The 23,899-nt window shown below is 44.8% G+C and overlaps 1 protein-coding gene across 2 annotated transcripts in view; it reads right to left on the reverse strand.

The window, feature by feature from the left end:
* The window catches only part of LOC142579090 (beta-galactosidase-like), a 53,336-nt gene that overhangs the window by 3,187 nt on the left and 26,250 nt on the right, over positions 1 to 23,899 (reverse strand). The window contains exons 6-15 of one of the 2 annotated variants that reach the window (XM_075688953.1): positions 20,492 to 20,586; positions 17,225 to 17,408; positions 16,625 to 16,805; positions 12,296 to 12,339; positions 11,095 to 11,210; positions 9,033 to 9,110; positions 7,321 to 7,407; positions 3,412 to 3,519; positions 1,118 to 1,249; positions 354 to 578 (exon numbers count right to left, since the gene is read on the reverse strand). In XM_075688953.1, the coding sequence (XP_075545068.1) occupies positions 354 to 578; positions 1,118 to 1,249; positions 3,412 to 3,519; positions 7,321 to 7,407; positions 9,033 to 9,110; positions 11,095 to 11,210; positions 12,296 to 12,339; positions 16,625 to 16,805; positions 17,225 to 17,408; positions 20,492 to 20,586 (1,250 nt within the window). The remainder of the gene's footprint in view (positions 1 to 353; positions 579 to 1,117; positions 1,250 to 3,411; positions 3,520 to 7,320; positions 7,408 to 9,032; positions 9,111 to 11,094; positions 11,211 to 12,295; positions 12,340 to 16,624; positions 16,806 to 17,224; positions 17,409 to 20,491; positions 20,587 to 23,899) is intronic. The other variant, XM_075688954.1, reaches the window with a different exon arrangement.

A 23,899-nucleotide genomic window follows, 5' to 3' on the forward strand; every position in this document is an offset into this window, starting at 1 on the left:
GGGAGCCGAGCCCGGCGGCTGCTTGTTGAGTTTTTGGCGACTGTCAATTGGTATAGAGCATCGCACGCCTCATGTGGAAGACGTGGCTCCGGCTCTCACAAGAGCCTCAACGGCGCGACAAATGAGAAAAAAAAAAGATACTTTGAAATCTGTGACGTCATATGACGCACCGTGGCATGGAGCTTTCGGTGCAAAATGAAGAATAAAAGAAATGAGTCTTGAAAAAAAATAGTTTATCAGTCTGAACTGTTTTAGTACTTTATAGTGTCCCGTTAAGACAAGTATGAGCATCACAGCGGAAGCCGGGGAGCATGCTATATATAGTGCCCGTGCGGACTTGGATAAGCGCGCACCTTTCTAAACATCTCGATGAGCAAGAAGGTGTCGTAGGCGCTGTCCGGCAGGGTGAAGTTGGCCGCGTACACCGCCAACCCGGCACTTGTGATCGTCTCCTCTGCAGGTTCGAGCTCCTCGAGTGCCTTGTAGTCCCGAAGCCAGGCACCTTCGGTCAGGTCGATGGGCCGCATTGTCCAGTTGCTCAGGAGCCGGTCGTTGAGCGTCACGTTGTTTACTATGCCCTGTTGACGTAGGTCCAGGACAACCTTGTCATACGGTACAGCCGCTGCAACTACTGCTGGGTTTAGCGCAACGACGGGTCTTGGCTGACTATGACTGACTATCCCCTGATGATTTATTTATTCTTTCGTGCGAAGGCTTTCTAGGCAAACACTTTGCAGCCTGTGGTTGCTGCTGCTCTCTCAATCGCTATATTAAAAAAAAAATGCATTGCAGAAAATAAAGTTTTATAGCATTTAATTAACCGTTTCACGCAAGCGTCGGTTCACAGAGAATCGAAAATGTGCGCTGAATCTGGATCTGCAATATGTGTACGTACGTACGTACGTATGTATGTATGTATGTATGTATGTATGTATTACGTGCACTGCAGTGCTTTTTAGTAGGAGGGCTATATGGTAGGAGCGGGTACAGGTTCACTGAGGGCAAGAAAATATTGCCTGTGTAGCGTGTTCAAAGAAGAGTAGGGAATCAGCAACTGACACGATGACAGACGTGGGTGCGTGCGTCCCTTTCACTACGATCCGCATTCATAGCTGACCTTGGGGTCGACGATAGCTCCCATGTTTATGCGCCCTTGGTTCTCCACGAGGATCGACAGGGTCTGCCCGGACTTGACCTCAAAGGCGACATTGAGAACTTGGTCCGCACGGGAGACGACGGCCCTGAATACCTAAAAAAAAAAAAAGGAGGCACAATAGGCAATGGCGCTTGCTATCCTGAAGCACAACTGGGCCGTTGTCGCTATATGTGCAGGCACCAAAATTTATGCGTCCCGTGGAAACTAAATGACACCAGATGAGGATCGAGGCGGTAATTCGGGCTAGTCGTTCTGTCATAGTGACATAAATAGCGCTCGACACAAGGACGGACGTAAGAACGACGTAAGAACATTATAGCCCCGTGTTGTTCATATGTCCGCCCTTGTCGTTTTAGCGTTATTAGGTGGGGTCACGAGAAGCATTCGTGTCAGCCCTGATCAACACATGCTCCCTTTGCTCGAGAGGGATCTCCCATGCATATACATAGGCTCTCGTTCGCTCTCTGCGTGCGTGTTATGTATGTATGTATGTATGTATGTATGTATGTATGTATGTATGTATGTATGTATGTATGTATGTATGTATGTATGTATGTATGTATGTATGTATGTATGTATGTATGTATGTATGTATGTATGTATGTATGTATGTATGTATGTATGTATGTATGTATGTATGTATGTATGTATGTATGTATGTATGTATGTATGTATGTATGTATGTATGTATGTATGTATGTATGTATGTATGTATGTATGTATGTATGTATGTATGTATGTATGTATGTATGTATGTATGTATGTATGTATGTATGTTAGGGTGGGGGAAGCCCTGAATATGGACGAACAAGGGAAGCCTCAGTCCCTTGTCACAATGTTGGCCTTTTAGATTGAGGCTTTCTCTGTGTTAGCCAGTGCGTGCTGATCCCCTGGAATCTTGTCTACTGGCGAACCTTTGCCTTAATCGTATCGGCCTAAATTCTTACGCTGACTTTAGTGTGACGCCACGGATTTCGCGGCATTGTCGCCTATTGAAACCGTTCGCGCGTGGGCAGTTATATTTATGAAAAAGAAGAGAAAGAAACTTGCTTCAGAATCAAACGTTATCATTCTACATTGACAGCGAACTGCACGTGAACAGTCGCTGACAAAATATGTGACGCAATGGGGAGATGATGCAGAAATGTCGACATGGCGTCGCTACCTGTCGTTCGTTGTATGCCGTGTTTCATAAGCCTCTGCCCACGATAAGACTGGTGTCCTATGTATTGCAGGAGCCTACGGCTTAACATTAAACAGCAACATTAAGTTAATGTATATCTGTAAAAAAGTTTTTAGAATTCCGAACAGTTTACTCTTACGTGAGCGCAGGCTTGAGAAGCCAGAAAATAGGCAAGAACCAATTGGGACGCGTGATAACACCCCTTCGAAGTTCGTTCACCAACAGCGCCGCGACGGCGCGGATTTCGATGGCATCTGCCTGGGCTCAGTTAATTTTTTGTGAGTAAAGGTGTCTACGTGGAACTTAAAAGGGGAGCCAAAGACTGACCTTCGCAAGTTTTGAGAGCTTCTATACTGCACCAGAACGGCCCAAACGCGAGAAAGTACATCAGCGCCGTACTTGCACCGACGCTGCAGGCTTTCGGCGCTCAAAGAATCAGCGTTTCTAATTCATTTTCACTTCTAGTGTTCAATGTCTGGTAAACTAACGAAAATGTCCTTTTGAAAGAAGACTTCGTCAGGGTTAACTAATGTATGTTTCTATTTAGTGTCTCTTTAAAACCGCATTAGGCGCTGCAATTAAGCTACGACAGCATAAGGTCGTAGATGAGTTTCAAGGTAGCGCCATTCTTTCTTTCTCGCTTTCCTCCTCCTCTAATTATCCTCCCACATTGAGCGAAAGGTTCCAAAACTCTCAACGCGCGTGCAAAAACAAATAGCTGTTAGTTTGTGTCGTACTACATGCATCATCAATACCCGTCTTGAAAATGTATTCCGTGCATGAAATCTTTATTCACGTGTATGTGGGCGTAAACTATGCTTTGGAACCTTTAAAAATCAAAATAAACGCCATCACTAACCAGCCGAAATGCCATGTGACTGCCAATCACGCACGGGCAATGGAGTGAGATCGCCAGGACGACGGCTATAGATAGATGAAAGAACGGCGTTACCTTGAAACTTCATCCAGGTACATTACGGAATCACGCCCTTATCGATGATACAAGTGTATGTAGTACTAAAATACGGTATACAAGCTCTGCTACACATGCTGAGGTCGCGTGGTAACTCACATCGTCGACGTAGACATAGCCTCTATCCCGGATGCCGTCCACCTTCAGAACCGAAGGAGCCACGAAGTCGGAGGGGACCATGGTCTCGTATAGCATTAGACCGTAGGCCTGTCAAAACGAAAGAAGGTTCCAGAAGAAATCTATTGGGTAATTTTTTTTACACGTAACTGATATAAACCCGAATGTGAAACGCATATTGTGAAATAACGTTATTCATTTGTTGCTCAGTCGTCCACAGAAACGCACAAGCACTTGATTACCTTATTACCATTACTTCAACCCTACACAGTTATCGGAAACACAGACTCCTATAGGAGAATGAAAGGGAGCAAAAAAAAAAGAGAGAAATGAAAAACGAAATTTACTTGGAGCTACTGCACCCTCCATCAAATCGGCACATCGAATGGATACATTCTCGTACGAGTGCGACCAACCCAGTTGTTACCTAAACTGTAGACTTAATGCTGAAGTCGCAAGGAAATTTAACGTTTTCCCGAATTCCGTGCTCCTAAAACTTTTGTGGTTGACTGTACGTTATTGTACAGGGGTGCTCGGATAACGAAATTTACAAACCTGATTGAATATGAATATTTCAAAAATATCTGCTTCGGATGTCAAATCGAGTGCCGAATATTTACGTGAAAATGTCACAACCCTTTCCGTTTGCCTCACAACTGGCACATCAATCGGTTAACGGACCATACGCGTGTGTCCTTTTCGCGGCAGGGATCTTCCCGAAAATTTCGAATAGTTTTGTTTCGAATAAAAGAATTTGATATCCGAATATTCGATTACGGCCGAATCATTGGGTCTATGACGATTATTGGTGTCTGGCGGTTCCATTATGATATAATTTAGTGAGCGCAAACTATTATTGAGATTGCAGGCTAGAATGATTTTTTCCTCGTGTATGTTCTCAAAATTGAATATTCGGATATAAAATTCTGGAATACCTCGATTGGAAACAAATGTGTGATTCGAAATTTCGAAAAATCTCACACGACCATTTCTTCGCCATGGACGCAGCCAACACTTTCGAATTCGTTCGTGAAAGTTGTCGAGCTTAACGCTGTAACATTGCTGCTGTTACATTGACAACGGTGCAACATCGAAGATATTGGTTGTATTCATCGCGACCTAAGTCCGAATATCCGAAATTTCGAACAGTATTTATCATTCGAATCTCATGTATTGGTTAGTTGAATTTGATGCGAATATTTGATTGCAACCCAATACACGAGGCTGCAAGAATGATTGAAGCGCATGACTAGCAGTCACACGCTTCAATCAGAGGTAGCGCGTTCGTTTATTCTGCCGCCAACCAGCGGTAGCTTACTAGCGGACACACAAAGTCAAATCTTGCTTTACTTGTACACGTTCGGATGTGATTTATACGCTTGAATGTTCGTTCTCTAAGAAACAATATATCGGTAAAACGGGACAATCAATAAACGTGATATTAAACGGACATCGCGCGGACACAGATAAAAACCTTCACAAAGCCGTCGCCGAGCATTTCAACCAACCAGGTCACAACTTTGAGGAACTTAAACTCTACATTTTACAGTCAAATTTCCGTTCTGAACGAGGAAGAAAATACAGAGAATCATACCTTATCCATAAGTTCAAGACATTGCAACTAATAGGCATAAATGTTTCAAAGGGAGCTTTAGAATCTATTCGATATGCTAAATTTCAAGCTATACGCAACAACAATTAGTTTGGTTGCTTAGTGTTTCTCATTTTTTATTTTTTCCTTTTTTATTTTTCCTTTTTCATTTCTTTCCGTCTTTTTCTTTTATTTATTTCTTCCATTTCAGTATTAAATATTTTTTTCTTTTTTCACGAGCACCGGTTCCCCTGCCGCTCCTTCTATTATCTCTTTCAGAGACACGATAGCCCTCAACTAGCGGCGAAACAGGTAATAGAGGGCTGCCGTGCACGCCGGATGACACGCCGGCTGACACACATACGGCCGTTGATACGTGATTGACAGATGGCCGTGTCGCTGGCCTTGTGCACAGCACTCCTTTATTTTCAATTCTACATCCTCGCCTCTAACACACCTTCGCTCGTTGCCGCACCCACTCGCCTTACGCCCTCTTCCCTTTAGGAGAACCCCACCTATATATACTGTGGCGAGGAAAGCATATGTCGCCTTGAAGAAGACAAGTCCACTTGTCGAAACGTTGGCTCCTGCTTTCACCTTGTTCTCGTTTTGCTCATAGATTATGAGAAGGCATTTGATTCATTAGAGATGCCAGCAGCCATGGAAGAATTGCGTAATCGAGGAGTACGAAAGGCATACGTAAATATCTTGGGGAAATATCTACAAAGATTTCACTGCTAGCTTGTTTCTCTAGAAGAAAAGTAGAACATTACCTGTAAAGAAAGCGATCAGGAAAGAAGACACAGTCTCTCCAGTGCTATTCATTGTATTATTAGAAGGCGTATTTAAGCTATTAGACTAGGAAGGCTTAGTTAGGAGTGAGGATAAACGGCAAATATATCAGCAACCTTTGGTTTGAGGATTACATTTGTCATGTTCAGTGACACTGGCGGTGAATTGCAAAAATAATATAATTGAAGATCTTAAACAAGAAAGTATAACAGTAGGGTTGGAGATTAATATTCGCAAGACAAAGATAATGTTCAATAGCCTGGCAAGAGAACAAGAATTCATGATCGCCAGTCAGCCTCTAGAGTCTGTGCAGGAGTACGTTTAGCTAGGTCAATTACTCTGAGGCGACCCTAATCATGAGAAGGAAATTTACTGAAGAATAAAAACAGGTTTGAGTGCATACGGCAGGCATTACGAAATCCTGACTTGGAGCTTACCACTGTCATTGAAAAGAAAAGTGCACACTCACTGCATTCTACTGGTGCTATAAAATACAGGGCAGAAATTTGTAGGTTAACAAAGAAGCTCGAGAACAAGTTGAGGACCGTGCAGAGAGTGATGGGAACGAAAAAATCTTAGGCGTAATGTTAACAGACAGGAAGAGAGCGGTGTGAACCAGAGAGCGCACGGGGATAGCCGATTTTCTAGTTGACATAAAGAGAAAAAAATGAAGCTGGGCAGGTCATGTAATGCGTAGGGCAGACAACCAGCGGGCCATTAGAGTTACAGAATAGGTGCCGAGGGAAGGGAAGCGCAGTCGAGGACGGCAGAAGAGTAGCTGGGTTCATGAAATTAGGAAATCTGCAGGCGCAAGTTAGAATCAGCTAGCGCTGGACAAGGGTAATCGGAGATGGCTGGGAGAGGTCTTCGTCCTGCAGTGCACATAAAAATAGGCTGATGATGATGATAAGTATGCCAGATGTTTATTTATGAGTTTGTAGCTTGGCTACAATGTGCTACGAAATGCATTGGAATTCCAGTTAACAGTTTCACGAAAGCGTGTAACTGTTCGGGACAATCTTATTCGAAACGCCGAGGCATTTTTTTTTCAGATTTTAGTAGTCGATTTTTTTTAGCAGACGACTTCACTATTCCTCGGCTTCAATATGGCAATTACATGTACTTAACATTTACTAATTGAAAAGTTAGCATAGTTTAGCTAATAGAAAAAAATATCGTAGAATTGGTTCTTGCTGCTAATGTTCGCCTAGTCAGTACCATACCTGAAAAAACGGCAGGGGCCTAGATACGAGTTGAAGGAAGTATTCCTCATGAAAGAGAACACATGGGATTGCGTTGTATGCGCTTGTATAGCATCCACCGGCTCCGCCAATATAAGTCGGTCTGAGTAACGTGATGATAGGCCTATATAGCTTTCTTCTTTTTTTTTTTACACCTATAGGAGTTTTGTTGCGTGTCCGGATGGACATGCCGAGAGGGGAATGAGAGCCTGAAAGAATCCATGGACTGTAATACGTGCAAGCGTGCGAACAATCAGAACGTCTTACGTGGCCGACTTGCTCGAACGTCAGTGGGTAGGTCGAGTTTGTGGTTCGATTCGACATCAGCTGCCGCAGCGTCTTCAGGCCGAACATCTGCAACGGCGCATGTGCCCGGCGTTACCTTTGCCGAACGCATTCGCTAGGCGTCAACAAACACTCGAGAGCCCAAGAAAAGTGCGCTCACTCGGAAGTTCGAAAAAAAAAAAGAGAGAGAGAAAAGAAGGATCATAGGTTAAGTCTCTTGAATTGAATTCTGCGGTTTTACGTGCCAAAACCACGATTTGATTATGGGGTACGCCGTAGTCGGGGTATACTCCGTATTAATTTGGACCACCAGGGGATAGTTAACGTACTGCGTGCCCCCAACGAACGGTGCACGGTCGTTTTTGCATTTCGCCCCCAATCGAAATGCGGCCGTCGCGGTCGGAATTTGATCCCGGCCGCAGTTTGATGCCCTCGTGCTTAGCAGCGCAACACCACGGCCGCTAAGCCACCGTGGCGGGTAGGTTAATGTCTTACAAAGACATGGGCCGTAGGTCAATAAACGAATGACAAACAACGTACATTTTAGTAAGCAGCGACTAATGAGTTGGTAATTAATAACATAATAAAATAAAATACACTTTTGCCCAGCTGCCTACATAGACAACATATAAAATTAAGGTGCTAGACTTATGCGGTCACTCACACATTTGTGGTTTTTAAAGCGAAGCTTTCAATCTGTAATCGCTGTATATACATGAACGAGAAGATAGGAAACCAAGGGGCCCGATACTTGTTAGTCAAATCATAAGAACCTTGAGTAAAACTTGAAGCAGCGGGAAGAATACGAGCACAGTAATCGAAAACAAACACAACAGCACGAGCGCTGTTGAACCAACTAGCCCAAATCAAGTTGTTGCTAACAAGAACCTGTTCGTTGGCTTGTTATGATTTAGAGTCATAGGTATTTCATAAAACTCACACATACCTCTTAAAGCAGTGCATTCTACAGCTTCTTGCATTTTCTTAGATATTTTTTTTTGTGACCAGCTACTCTTACAAGAGAAAAAAGGTAAAGAAAGCCACCAGTGCATAAGAATGACTTCTGGTTCAAGAGGGGGGAACTTTGGGCCAGTTCGTCTGACAAGTTTAAAGAGGAAAAGAACCGCGACTTCAGACGTGACGTGACAAAGGAATGACAAAGGAAAGAATGACTTCTGCTTAGCGAAGCACAGGCGCTGAAATTAGTGTGTTTTTGTCGTGTCAAATGCGTTGTTACGATTATCTTGTCTGTTCCGCGTGAACTTCCGCATGTCAAGGACACCATGGCAGAATTGCAGGCAAATGTTTGGGTTAGTACCTAGCGTTCCAATGCAGTCTTGTCAATGGCTATTTATTGTACCTATTTGTTCTAGGAAAATACGATTCACGAAGACGAAATCGACATTGATGACAAGCTCGAACAGAGGCGCTTAATTATGTAAGATTTTCCTAATGCTTGCTAAACCTTTTTCACTATAACACAATATTTGCATAGTATTAAGTAACTTTCCTTAACTAGGTCTGGTAAGCTCATCTAATTACCTCCACATAAGCTTTCAGAACGTTTCTTATTAAAAATAAATTTCTTTCGATTTTAACATTTTATTGAGTTCTAATCAAGCCTAACGGTAGCCCTGTTACAGGCTGATTAACCATCAAACACCTGTGCCACCATCATCAAGTGCTTAGCTTACTCTTTTCATGGTGATGTCCGCAAGAGCCATTTTCTTCTTCGGAGGCGGGATTTTCGCTTTCACTCGGCCCGGAAAAAACTGTAAAAGGACGCGGCATGAGAGACCAACAAAACTGGCGCGAGGCACCACCGGGAGCGAGTACAGAAACTAAAGCACAGGCGTGGCTTCGTGGAGCACGTGGGCAAACAGGACACAAGATTGTGTACCGTAAGTGTTATAGGACGCTGCGAGCAACGGGAAAGCATGGAGCCCGCACTTCATTTGACTTTTGTTTTCCTCACAAGGCACGTGCGGAAAAAAAAAAACAACTTACAGTTTGCAACATGAAGCTTCTCTTGTTTTCGAACGTGCTCGTGATGTGCTTATTAAGTACACCAACATGACGGGCTCGAACAACGTTTAGGACCATTTACCTCTCCCCAAAACAAAATCTTTGCTTTCCACAATGGAGGACAGAAAGAAATGTTAAGACAAATGTTATGCAAGGCAAATGTTATGCAAGGCAAATGTTATGTTGCTCCAAAAGTGATCGACTAAGTCTCCAGAGCGTCTAGCCGACTCACTCAACAGAATGAGGGTAAGAAACCGCGACAAGAGAGAGTCGCAGAATGAGTGACTCCCTTCTGACTATGTTAAAGAGTGTACTTACGCGTCGTGGTCCCGTTTGTCGCCCCTCCATTCAGGCTTTATTTTTGAATATAAGCAACCGCTACGACAACAGTAGCAGTGTCAACAAGCACCCGCTTTATTTTGATTGTATTTCGTCACTCATAGGGGCAAAATGATTGATTTGCCGCGGTGAAAATGCACGGGCTATGGTAGACGCGGTAGTCGAAAACTCCGGATTAATTTTGGTCACCCAACGTGCTGGAGCAAGTGCGAAAACGCCACACTGCCCTGCACCCACGTGACCGCCTTCTGCGCCATGACGTCACGAGAAATGCACAACTTGGGACACGAAACCGAAATCGACTCGCAGAAATGCTATTACATATTTTATGGTGCTTTGAGTCTTGCAAGTCTTTTTGGGGCTTCGAGGTCCCGAGCCTTCATATAACGAAAAAAAAAAAAATGTCGACAATGTCATGTTAGTGCTGCTTTGATGGCTTATCTTATACTCTGTCTCGAAGCAATGCCCTTCGTTTTGCCGGCTGCGTTCTGATTAGTATGACAGTTAGGTTAAGCGGCACGAGTGCGTGAGGCAGATGTTCAGAAGCTCAAGTTTGTAAACAAATCCTCCTGCACTGCGATGCAAGTTATCGCTGGTGCGCAGCTGTCATGTTTTGTCTCTGTGGGATTTACTAACGTTACTCGAACAGCCACGCTCAAGTTTCTTCACATTTGTTAGTGTTGCCGCTGCCTCGGTACAGGCACACCATTTTTAGGCAAACCGTAAATTCTAGCTTTCATGATGCTCTATTAATTCTTTGAGTTACATTACGTATCACGATCGACACTGAGCATAATATAGTCGACTGTCCCATAATAGTGAGACCATTTATACATTACAATGTACGTACATTACCTTCAATCTTTTTCAAATCTTATTAGGAAGCGATTACGTAAAATGTTCATCCTAGATGCGAATTCGCATGCCTGTGCAGCTCTATGGAAGTGGTTTAGTCATTTTCTCGCTGTTAGCGTTCGAGCAAATAATTGCTAGTTTGTTTAGAAACGTACTTTTGTCACAGGCGACAAATATCACCCGTGGAGTGCGTTTCGAATACAGCGACATGACATAAATTATCCAGAACGCAGCGTAAGCATGCAAATTCACCACAGGATGTTACATCAGCTATATTTAGCCAAAGAAAGCCGGTTTTTTATCTCATAAAAATAAAGTTATTGTTACTTTGCCCCCGTAAATAAATATGATTCTTCATACGTCATCTAACTATGGTAATTAAGCAAAATATATTTCACGTTTGGTAGTAAGAATAACCTACTTGAAAAGCGATTACGCCACCGAGCCGTCTTCGGGTACGAAGAGGACACGCGTCGCATTTTTTTTAAAATCTCGGAATAAATATGTCCTACTAAAGGACGAGGAGGACGTGCTGACCTCATCTATGAGTTCACGAATGGCCTTGAACTTCTCGGTCACGTCGCCAGCCTCGCTGATGGGCGCGTCGTAGTCGTAGCTGGTAATCTGTGGCTGGAAGCCACTGTGGTCGTTGGCTGCGCACGTTTTGAGTTGCCCACGGTCGGAAAGCAAGAAAGGAAACATGATGGAAAAAAAATTCATTAAACTATTTTTAAGGATATTACCAGGATCGACAAATGCATTGGTATATCTCTTGTTTAACGCGACGTTGTGCTACACCTCTAGCACGCATGCCACTGGGATAGATTTGTGTGCTCCGTTCGCGTCATGCGCAGGCTGTGGGTTCGGCTTCCACTGGCGACAAACTCATTTCACTCTTGTTCCACTCCCATTTCGTTTGCTTTTATTGAGAACACGAGGGACTTGCGCATGTTAGGCTCTTGTACAAAATTAATCTGACAAGTGAAAAAAAAAATAAACAACAAGAAAAAACAACAAGAAAAACAACAAGAAAAAAAGACACTATTCTCCTTATGACTTCCTGACTTGGAAAAACATGGCGCAGTTCTTCCTACGAAACAAAAGAAAAATGATACAAATTAAGAATTACACTGTCGCATTAGTGGCAGGGATATTCAACGCATTGCGCTTGTTTGAAGGTGTGGTCATTTGACTTCATGAGGTTGGAGTCAAGTTCAGATGACGAGAGCTTCCATATGCAGTGTTTCCGTGGCTTGGATTCGGAATGCAGTAAATCAAGGTGAAAAAAAAAGAAAGCAAGAAAAAAGATTCGCTTCGCGCATAAGGTATAAAAAGAAAACAAGAGAAGGAAAAAGCGCGGCTTGTTTACTTAATTCGCCGCCCACCTGCAATCTGAATTCATCATTTTCGTTTTTTCATGCCCTTTATGTGTTTACTATTACTTCTCTGCCTATATATGCTGCGCTCGCGCAATAAACATACTTGTTGGAAGTCAGCATCTATGTCGTGTACCTCTTTTCTGTGTCCCGTTATTCCCGCTGTTTGCTAAATAGCGTGTTCGTATCAACAAGCCCGGCTAGCCACTATTCTGAAATTACTTAATAGGGTTTTCTTTTATTTTATTCTGTACATTTATCTTTGTCTCACGTGCATCCGATATTAGAAATAAGACAAGCTTGGTTTCAAATACTAACTCTGCCTGAGGGTCAATTCAGGAATTTTGAAAAATGCGACTTACCACCAGATTTAAATCCGAAGTTAGTTCCGCCGTGGAACATATACCTGAAAAAAAAAAAAGGAAAACCCAAACAAATGAGAACTGTGTAAACAAAATGTGTTGCGCATACGTAGTTAAATGTAATTACTCTGACATGTTTCTGCATCAAAGTTTTTTTTTCACACTTCCTGCACAAGAAAGGGCAGGCTTCAAGCAAGCTTGTTTAACCGCTCATCGCCTTCGTTGTTTTGTTCTTGGTACTGTTTTCTTGGTACTGTGACTTTTCTTGCTTCTCTGTACATAAGTTCGCGAAGTATAAATACTATGCCACACAGATGAAAAAAAAAAGAGTATCTCATAGCGGAGGTGCTGCTAGCAGGTCATTCCATCAGCGTTGCTATTAAACCAATTGATTCCCGCTTACTCAGCTAACTTGTGTCAAGCCTATCAACAGACAACTTCACGGCAACGAGCCTGCAGCATCGTTGTCAATGCGCGCTGTAAATTTGCGCCGAAAGGTTTCGCGTTTGCGGGGAAATTAATTGGAAAGATTCTTGACACATATCGGTTAATATTAGTGAACAAGATTGTTCTCGAATAATTCTATGAATTTACTAAACACAACGTTGAACAATACTGCATAGCGTACAGTGTAACTACTTTCTTCAAAAGTCTTGGCACTAGCTATAGCTGGAAAGCCCTGAATACAGGAGAAGTCTACACCCGGGCCAGATTTATGTAGCGAACGGCTTACGTCAGTTTCTGCTGCACCTGTATATATCTACGTTGGCTTCGTATAGAAATAAGTAAAAAAAAAATATCGCAGTTTCGACCGAATATTGGAGCATTGACAGCGATAACAAGGTAAGCAGACTTTATTAAACGTTATAATTAATTGATATGCAAAGAGACTCGCGATGTCTGCAATATTATATTCAAGTACATGTACTTGCAAGGAACTGTTCACGTCATTCTCCCATCGCTGAAGCTTTGTGTCGTTTGTCTCAGTGGTGACATGCGCATGCAACTGTTTTGATTTTAAGAGTAGAAAAATAAGTGCGACAGTTCGTGTTGAGCACGGCTTTTTAAAGCCTGGCGAATATGTTCCTGCCCGGAAAGACGCGAAGACCGCCACCAGGGCACAACTTAAAACGAACCATGCAACTGCGGGTTGCATGTATGCAGGATAGGCCAAGCTTTGATTACCACCATCTCCGAAATAAGTCCGCTTGGCTGTTACACTGGCGCCCCGATCAGCCCACTTGGTGAGAAACCGGTCGAGCAAATGCGCCAAACTCTAGGGACGAAGACCAAGAAAGCTTCACTTTAATAAACGAATTATGCCATTGGTTGTTAAGAGCTTTAGCTCGGGCTCTCCAAACTAAATACATGTAAAAGGAGAATTCGTTTTTCTCGGCAACCACTGCACCAAACGTGGTGAGGCTTGTTGCATTTAAAAGTAAAAGTTAATATATAGTGACTGTTGGTTTCGAAATTTCGATTTAGGTCGTCAACTTTTTATTAAAAAATCGCAAATTTTCACAAAACGAGATTATGAAGTTTACAATTCTGCAACCCAGCAATGAAAAATGATATCACAATTTTGTGAATTGCATCTAATGATGCATCTAAAGCGGAAAAAATTATATGTTTCACATGAATGTCAAAAAATTTAGTAATATGGAAATAGAGCTTTTGCATAACCCATGTACACAACGTAACAAATTCACGTAAGATATCAGAATCAGAAGCAGAATTTTTTTATTATTAGAAGTTGGGTCACATTACAAGTATTTAGTATGCAGAAGGAGATCCCGTAGTCAAAGACTGACCTCAGATGCTGACCTCAGATGCTCCCACGCAACTGAGTTGCGGGGCGCGTTTCAGACAGCAGCAGCGACGGACAGGCGACGAGTTCGGGGCGCGTTCGTCGCCGAACGCCGGCTACACTTTATCTCACACGTCATTTGCAGCACTGTGGAAGCTGCAGTACTCCTTAACCAGTCAGAAGGCTGAAAGCCCCTCCAGATGTGTTCTTTTGCGCTGCGTATACCGCCACAGTAATGCACGGTATACAACATGCGTGCGCAAAGGTCCCAACATGTCACGTATCGTTGTAACGTATCATGTACCAAGCAAAAATAAAACTCTCTAATCCCGCCAATAATGAGGCAGCTATACACCCGGAACCATATTCCGCTGCGCAAGGCTATTTATTACCTGTGTATGCCTCGTAGTTTTGGCAGTGCTGCAAACGACTTATGAGATGTTGTATAGCTCTTTCAGACGCACGTGCTCTTGTGAGAGAACGTCGTGGCGTCTGAAGGTTTGAATACTGATCTCTACAGATCGGCCGGTTTGAGTGCTTTGGTCGGCGTTGACGCTCTGTTGCGTTTCTGCGCCACCGCCGACCAACAAAACAACAACAACAAAAGAAGTTAATAATAATAACTTAATAAATAGGAAAATGTTAGTGCGGCAATCTTTGCAAGACATTCGTTCTAAAAATCTTCGTACTTGCTTGAAACTTCACACTTACTGTCATGTGAAATAAAAATGATAAAGCTGATTACCATGCAAGATTTCTATCTCATCTTATTAAAACAAACCTGTGCTTTCGAACTTACATGATTCGTCCTTTCTGGCACCTTTTAAAACGCTAACGTCGTCAAGGGTAACATAGCGCAGTAGGCATGACAGTGATTAATACAAAACAACACGAGCGCTTTCTGTCCTGCATTGAGCTATTTTACTTTTTACAATGCTATTGCAGCTGGCCTACACTTTCCTATCGAAACGTAAACACTATACGCAAAGCTACACATGAATCCGTGGAAATACAGGAGTTGCGGTAGCGACGCACCAGGTAAAGAAAGGGCCCTTTATAAGGAATGGTGACGCTTGCCAGAATGTTTCCACGCCTTGTAGATATTTGTTTGGTGCAGCTAGAATAGCTGTGAACAAGGAATAACGATATCGTGCTACTGAGAAATGCGGACAAGCTTGTTTGCACCGCCAATGTTTAATATTATTTCTAATCGCTGTAGCCACGGAGATTGAGTGGTACAAGCAAACTTCTAATCGTAAAAGGGTTATTTTATTCCTTTCTAGACGTTATGCAAGAAGGCCAAAGCAACTTATTAACATAAGAAACGATTCGAATAAAACATGTCGATTAAATGGAACAAAACTACTTGTCTTCGCCCGGGAGTACCGTTACTTATGGATAAAGATTTATTTTCACAAAATTTTATTTTGTTCTTTATTGTGCGGCCCTCGACACCGCTACAGATTGCCAACCCGGACCTCTGGCCAACAAGTTTGATGAACCCTGGTTTAGAGCGTCGGGTTGCTGCGCTGAGAGATCCTGTTTCAAAAAACACGGTCGGACGCAATTTTTTAAGCTTCAGCTCCATTCACACTTAAGCACTTTCCGTAGTCGTTCGTTGGGAATAGAGTTTCTAACCTAAAAATGAAGGAGTGTGTGAGAGAGAGAGCGTTGTGGTGGAGCTGTAGATTAGTGTAAGGAGAAAGAAAAAAGTCGCAGTTTCGCCCGATAGGCGAAGCATCGATTGCGATAGCAAATTAGTGACCAGCTATATGAAGTAAGAATAGTAGTTTAATCGGTCGCACAAACTTGTAAACATAGGCCCACTAACTAAATTAACAAGCACGATGTCACACGCGCACAAGCAAACATGAACACATCTTACTCGATGGCCACGGGAACTCGCTGTCAAAACGCTGGCGTGAGGAAGCGCGGCAGCAGCAGCGAGCGAAGTGCCATTTGTACTGTCTATCGCTTCAGCGCAAAGTGAGCGCCGACAACACACAGCACGCACAAAGCCATGAGCTGCCGACTCACCTAGACTCCGCCCCAAACGCAGAACGCTTTCAAGATACGGTCGCGCGATCGCGCGCAGCCACCACATGCGCAGTTGCAGCTGGAGTAGCTGGACTAAGGCCGAGTTTCAGAATGAAGCGGAATCTATGAAGCATTGAGAGGGCATCCCAGGCGTCGCTGAGAACAATACTGATATCAGCAATCAACAATGAGTGACCGTGACGTTCCTGCGTATTACTAGGGCAGTGTCCGAGGAACTTGAAACGCTGTCAGTGCTTCGGGCTTCAGGCGAAACTGCTCAATTTCGTATTATTGAACGAAAGCTTGTGGTAACCCCCCCCCTCCCCCGCGCGCGCTGAGCCTGTTCGGCGAGAAACTCATGCAGCCAGCCAAGCCATGGGGACGTAGGTAAGGAAAGCTTCACCTTAATAGTAATGTTAAGTTAGAATGTCGACACTTAACAGCAAAGATAAAGCATTCTGCATGAACGTCGAAAATATACTGACAGGTTGAAAGAGGCGTTCATGGACAGCAGCTGGCGGATCCTTTTTACGAGAACGGACGTCTCGACTTGACTCTTGGGCAGGCCCCAGTTGTCCAACCACCCGGTGTACATCTCCGAGTTCATCAGGGGGCCCGCCGCCTGGTAACGCCGCCGCATCGCGAACGGCGTTTCGGGTTCCACGTCTGCGTCGGCGCCGGACATAACTCGTCACTTCGCGGGCGCGAGTCAGGCGTTAGAGCCGTGCCGTTGCACGAGTATGACTCGATAGGATCGGAAGGACGGATGGACGGTCTGTCGCAAGCGGGAAAACGCTAATGCCTAATAGATAGAAATTTGGAAACTGCCTAATCAGACGTTTTGTAAAGCGCTCTACAACTTTCGAATTGAAAATCTTTTTGCCTAACTTCGTTGCTTCCGAAATTGGTTAATTAATCTTGACTAATTATGCAATTAAGCAGAATACGAAAAAAAAGATGTGAGTTACTCCATACAATAGTCAGCAACATGCATTTGGTGGCGTCGTCTTAGAGTGCATCAGCAACTTCTTAAAACTCTGGCAAAAGTTCACTGGGACACCGCGTGTGCACAGTGCATCTCTTACCAGTACCGAAGTCGACGGTAGTGAGCGTTCCGGGCACTCGGCCGCATTTGAGCATTAGCGTGCTATGGTAGCCGTCCGTGGTGAACAGAACCACGTCTCGTCCGAGGTGGGTCCTTGCCAGCTTCCGCAGGTGCACCATGTACGCGTGGTCGCAAGCATCGTAACTGCCGTACTCGTTTTCCAGCTGGAAGGAGTAGTACGCGGCCTTACAATTAAAAACCGGGCTGAGATAAAAAAAAAAAAATCAGTGTCATTCCACTCTGTGAACTCGGATGACCAGCGAAGCTGTGTATAGCGATGACTATATTGATTTAATATATGGCGATTACTATATTGATTGAACGCAAGTTCTGGTAACGTCGGTAGGTGATGTTGACGTCACATTAAAGAGGCGCACACATTGGACTTAGTTACATCGATTTCTTGGGCTACGTGTACCTCTTCTACGCAAGCAGAAAATACGGAAACATAGCCACATACATATACATATTAATAATAATAATATTTGGGGTTTTACGTGCCAAAACCACTTTCTGATTATGAGGCACGCCGTAGTGGAGGACTCCGGAAATTTTGACCACCTGGGGTTCTTTAACGTGCACCTAAATCTAAGCACACGGGTGTTTTCGCATTTCGCCCCCATCGAAATGCGGCCGCCGTGGCCGGGATATATACATATGTACATACGTCTATACATGTACATATACATATAACTATGTGTACATATAGTCTACGCGAACCTCTTCAACGCACGCAGATACGCACGCAGATACGCACGCACGCGCTGTGCACGCACACGATCTACGCATGCACGCCATATGCATCTTCGCTGCAAAATAAGAAAACAAGAACAAAGAGGTATCAGTGCACTTATGGCTTCACAAACTTCTCCGGACATGTTCAAGATTTAGACGGAACATAATGATGATGACACATGTAGTAAACTTATTTATTGAAATTATTATTTAAATTTCAGGATTCACAAATTTGTCCTCTCCATGTCCAGGGGGGGGGAGGTATTCTGTAAGAGTCCACCTAGTGGACTGTCCATTTCGGCCGCCGCTGATTGGATGCTGCTGTACGAAGGAGGAGGAGACGAGCGGCCCCAACCAATCAGCAGCGACAGAAATGGACAGTCCACTAGGTGGACTCTCACAAAATACCACCCCTGGACTTAAAATTAATTTTGCCGTGCGATACTATGTGGTAAAGACTGCTGCATCTGGAGTAGCTTAACGATGTAGTCATTAGGCAGAGCTGAAAATGATATGATGATGACTTACGTAGAAAAGTTAGAAGGACAGCACTGCACAGCCGCTAGCATTTTAGGACTGCTCATCAGCGCCTTCTGAAGGACATCTTGGGGGGCAAGTTGGTGCATTTCTGTTAGCACGAGCGTTCACGCGAATAGAGACAACCACGTATAAAGGACACGTCGACAGGACGAGCATGAACTACCAACTGAGTTCAACGTCTGCTTCGCATCGAAATGCGTTGCGTAGACAGAAAACGAAAGAACATATGATGACCAACAGCATGGTGCAGGAGAGATATCTCATAGCTAAACAGCGATGTCGATGAGTCCCACACACAGGCACTTGCTCTTTTCATATTGCGATAAACCCCCATTCGTTCTCATGCTTAATTCTAGTATCGTAAACGCTAAAAAACCTGCCTTGCACATGCAGGCAACTCAGTGGGCAGGCAGATTTACCGTAAATTGTTGCTTTCGATTGTCAGCTGATGCTCCCGCGCACGATCGTTCATACGGCGTTAAAACTCATTCACACTAGGCCAACACGACAACGATTTCGGTCTGCCGACTGCCGGCGACAGCGTTTTTTCCTTCGTGTCGGTGCCTCTGTCACGCTGTACCAACGTCCAACTCTCCGCCGACCGTCTGTAGATTGTCGGCGTCGGTACAGTGTGACAGAGGCCCGGACACGAAGAAAAAGACGCTGTCGCCGGCAGTCGGCAGACCGAAATCGGTGGCGTTTTGGCCTAGTGTAAATGAGCCTTTAGGGATTTAAGTGGTTGAAAAAGAAAGAATGGAAAATTTCGAGGAAAAAAAGTTTTTTTTTTGCTTTTTTAAGCAGGATACAATTGAAAAAAAAAAAAAAACAAAAACAGCTTCCCCGAAGAATTCTGTTGCGATGGGACTCCTTTCGACGTATCTAAAAGCACCGTAAAAAGAAAGAGTTTGGGAGTCTGCAGTGCATTTGGCTCCATCTACGTGGGGGCAAGGACTTTGCTTCAACCAAACCTTGAGCCTCCTCGCCTGTCGCGTACTGCAGCTTTCTCTTCTTCTGAGGCATGTTAAAGAAACTGGTCCGAGTTTGGAAATGGGCGCACCAAGCTGCGCAACAGGCTCGCAGGGGATCGCGTGCAAAAATTTGTGTAGGTGCACTCGAACCTCAATGCCTGGAAGGCTACATCCGCTGCACAGCGAAACGTTGACGCGTCAAGAGGAAATGAATCGGACACAGATTGATAAAAATATCGGCCTTGACGCTTTGATGTGAAATTAGTGAATTGACGTGAAATCGTGCCTAGATTTTGAACCCGGAATCTCTGCTGGGACTTTTGTGATGGAATAATGTAACAATTATGTTCTTTTCAGTGTTGGAGAACTAAATGTGCCAGGTTTTTTATAACTCTGTGCGCAATCGTCCTTTTTTTTCAATTTTTCGTATTTCTTTCTAAAAAGAAAGAAACATGAAAGAAACCAGTATTTTTCACGCGCTTCAAAATTTCATGAAACTTCACGTCTCTACACGGCGCACCGCTTGCCCTATGAAGGCCTTTCCAAATATTAGAGGGACTTCATAAGCCACTCTTGCTGAACAACGCACATACGGCTTCCCGTGCTTCTTGCCACACTGTGCGCGAAATACGCGCCTACGAACGTGCAAGATTTTATGCATTTATGGAATTTGTAGATGTCAGGTTGCATATCGAAGTGTGATAGTTTAACTTAAACATCAAAAACCTCGCCCACATCTTCTCCTTTTTCCTCTTTTCCCCTTTCCAATTGATAATTGATAAACAAACAAAAAACTCAAAGGAAATGAAGAATTTCTGCGAGCGCTTTTTTTCCTGCCCCCCCATCCCCCCTACTCTCCTCATCTCCCTCTTTCGCAAAGCCAAAGAACACAAATCTACTCGCACTAAGCGGCACTTGCCACCCTGGTTATATATAACATAAACTTGGAATTCTACAGTTAAGAACCGTTTGATATTTGCTTCGAGAAGTGCGACTGTACTTACTTGCACCATTATGATTGGTCCGTCGTTGCTGATGAGGAATGGGCGCACCTTCTCGAAGACTTTAGAGAGGAATCTATCCACATAGTAGAGGTAATCTGCACAGGAGAGTGTCACCGCCCTTAGTGAGCTAAACGTTGAAATGAATCTGACTTTGCTTTACTTAAGCCCAGATTACACAAAACCAGCGCTAACAAGAAGCAAAAGGCAAAGAAAACACCACAGGCAGACCAAACAAATAGTAAACTCGATTGCTAGTCACGCACTGTGTTTTTGCATGTGCGTGTGCGTGTGCGCGTGCGCGGGTGTGCTTTTAATTCGTGCTTTATGCTTCGTTATTGCACTGGTCTTCCAATATATGAGCTATGCTACTCTAAACGGTACGAATTTCAAGCTTATTGATGTTCATCGTAATCTCGTTTTTCGTAAACGAGTTTGACAACAATGAGGAGCGAAATCAGTATTTCTCCAACCTTTAGTCTCCGTGTGGACCCCTTCATCCCCTCAAAGAATGTACAGATTAGCCTTCGAGCCCTTCACATAGAGATTACACACGTTGCGCTTAGCACACCTATTCCAAAAAAAAAAAGTACATGCACAGTGAATCAGACATAGTACTGTGGCTGCAATAGCTAAATTCTCATCTAAGTCGGCCAAGGTTAACTAGCTGTTTTGTACGTCACCCGCAGCCTACGAGCAACGAGATAGGTTACGTTGCGGGTCGGAAACGAAATTGCTAACATCAGCGCCTAACGAAGAGGCTCTGAAAGCAGACAGGTCGGAAATCGTTGTTGTAAAATATCAAGCCTACTTTCAAGATTTGGAGACAGATTCTTGAAGCGCTTGCCGCATTGTAAGCCGCGTGCGATTAGACATGCAGCTTAGTTAACATATGCCACTTTATTTACTTCAGTCAGAAATTGACGGTCTCTAACGAGCCTGCCAACTTCAATTGGCCGCAGCGAGTTCATGGTAATAAAAGATAGAGCGTAGTTCTTATTAGGCACATAGTACTGTAACAATAATTCGAGGACACCTGAGCACCCTTTATGAGTTGTGAATGCGAAAGCGTTGATGCACCTATACGCCGCTGAGCTGTTCTTCGAGAGATAAGAACTCCTCGCGGGCAAGTCAGCGCGTTGAGACGCTTGGCGCGCTTTCACTTGGCCTTACCGAGGCGCAGTTAGAACGCAGGCGAGAGCTTGCGCGCACAAGGAACGCACGGTTACCACAAGCAACCAGCTTCTGTACGCGGTGTCGCGTCATCGTATCTGCTCCCTCAAGGCGCGCTAGTGACGTGGCGTCACGACCATGCCCCCTCCCCTCACGCTACATCTGGCGCGCTATTGCATCAAGAGGCTTTCGATATTTTGAGGTTTCAGGAGGTTTTGAGTGTTGCGGCTAGTGGGAATTTCGGTGCCGTTTCGCTGTTACAGACGCCGCCGGCTTTTTCGCTCCATGGACCATTTGACGCTTTAGCATGAAAAACGACTGCAGTTTGGACAAGTTTCTAGGTTCGCGGAAGCCTTATGTTGCTTTGTTTAAGCAAGGAAAACACATTATTTAGTGCGCAATTCGTAGGAAGGAAGGAATTCGAAGGAAGGACGAAGGCGACAGGACAGAGATCACTTTTCCCTTGTTTAAACAATGTTTCACCAACCAGCTCAAGCAGCCACCCTTTTGCACATATGGCTGCCTACTGGTGTCAGGACGTGAAGTGGGCAGTTTGATATCGCGCAAAAAAAAAGAAAAAAAAAACGCAGAAAAAGAAAAGAAAAAAAGAAGTCGCAGTATCACCCGAAAGGCGAATCATCCATTGCTATCGCAAATAAGTAGACAGTTGTACAAAATAAGCATAGTAACCTTATCGGCTGTATAAACTCGTAAAAATTCGCTGACTAACAAAATTAACAAGCGTGGTGTCACGCGCGCACAGACAAACACATTTAACTCCATGAGTGCGGACACTCGCTGTCAAAACGCAGGCGGGAGGAGGGGCCGTAGCAGCAGCGAGTGAGTTGACCTTTGTGTTGCCTCTCGCTTCAACGCGAAGGGGTGAGAAAACAGCGCACATGAAGCTATGAGCTCTCGACGCACCTACACTGTACTAATAGCAGATTGCTTACAAGGCCCACGCGGCTGCGCTTCGCCGCGCCATACCGCCGGAGTAGAATACACCCCCCACCCCACCCCCCCGTTCCGCCGCCCCTTCCCGGTGCCTGGCGTACGGTGGAAGATGGCGTGCTTCCTCCCCGCAATTCCTCCCTCGTGCGCGCGAGATCACGCCATTATCCTTGACTCACGCTCGCACGATTTCACTCGCACCTACAGTACACAACGCGCGGCCATGGTGTTATCGCACTTGGAACATCGGTGACGGAACATCACGGTGACGACGACGGCGGAAACGCGCCTCGGGTGTCCATATGATTGCTATCGCAAAAAATATGGGCCGGTGTCGAAGAAAGTGCAGTCCAGCACAGCGCCTCAAAGCGCGAAATGTCATGACGAAATAATGCGAGAAACTGGCACGTTAGCACGCACCACTCGCCTCAAAGAGCGACTTTGGCGCGAGAGAACTCCGCGTGCATCTGCCTTCTGTGTTGCAAGACTGAGCTTCGATCCCACCATTGGTCATGCATTCTTCCGTAGCATTATAGACTAACTTCACTCACACTAGAGATATCTAACAGGAAACTTTACACAATGAGCACGAAACCCTTCCCCTACCAGAAAAGGGGGAAAGCGAAGCTTGTTGTGCGCGCACTTGACTTTCGTCACGGTTAAGTAACCCACAGGTAAATGTGCCGGATTGCTTCGGCCTCCCGCTCCCTCAGCTCATGATCTTCTCATTGTTGTCAGGTTGCCTGGGCTCGGGCGGCTCTAATGGCTGGATCGGCGCACCGACGACGAGTCCTTTCACGGGCGAGTTTTCGCCGCCGCTCGTCGAAGGCTGCCCGTCCCTCGGGGAAACGCAGAACACGTGGCCGTCCCATTCGTTTTCCGGCTGAACTGAAAGGAAACGAAGCCGGCGCAGTGCGCGCGAAACCCTTTCCAGCCCTTTCCCTCCCCGGCGGAAGCGAAGCAATTCTGATAGGCTGCACGTGTTGCGTGAGCACGCGCCTATGTAGCTGGAATCCTTGCTAATGACTCACGCTCCGGCGCCGGCACAACTGTGAACTCGTCGAACCGCCCTTTCCTGCAGCTGCTCTGCTCTGGGAGCAACTGTTTTTTTTTTGCGTGACCACGACTACGCTACTTACCACGCTACTTACGTGGAAGCGCGCGAACGCAGCTGTCGCGACGTCACAATAATCACAACAGAAGTATGCATACTTATCTAGCTGTGGCTAAGCTCTGGCCTAGTTTTTATTCCATTGCAGATTCCATCTGAGGGTTTTGCAAGACAGC

Source organism: Dermacentor variabilis, chromosome 4 (assembly GCF_050947875.1).
Source record: "Dermacentor variabilis isolate Ectoservices chromosome 4, ASM5094787v1, whole genome shotgun sequence".
Taxonomy (NCBI): domain Eukaryota; kingdom Metazoa; phylum Arthropoda; class Arachnida; order Ixodida; family Ixodidae; genus Dermacentor; species Dermacentor variabilis.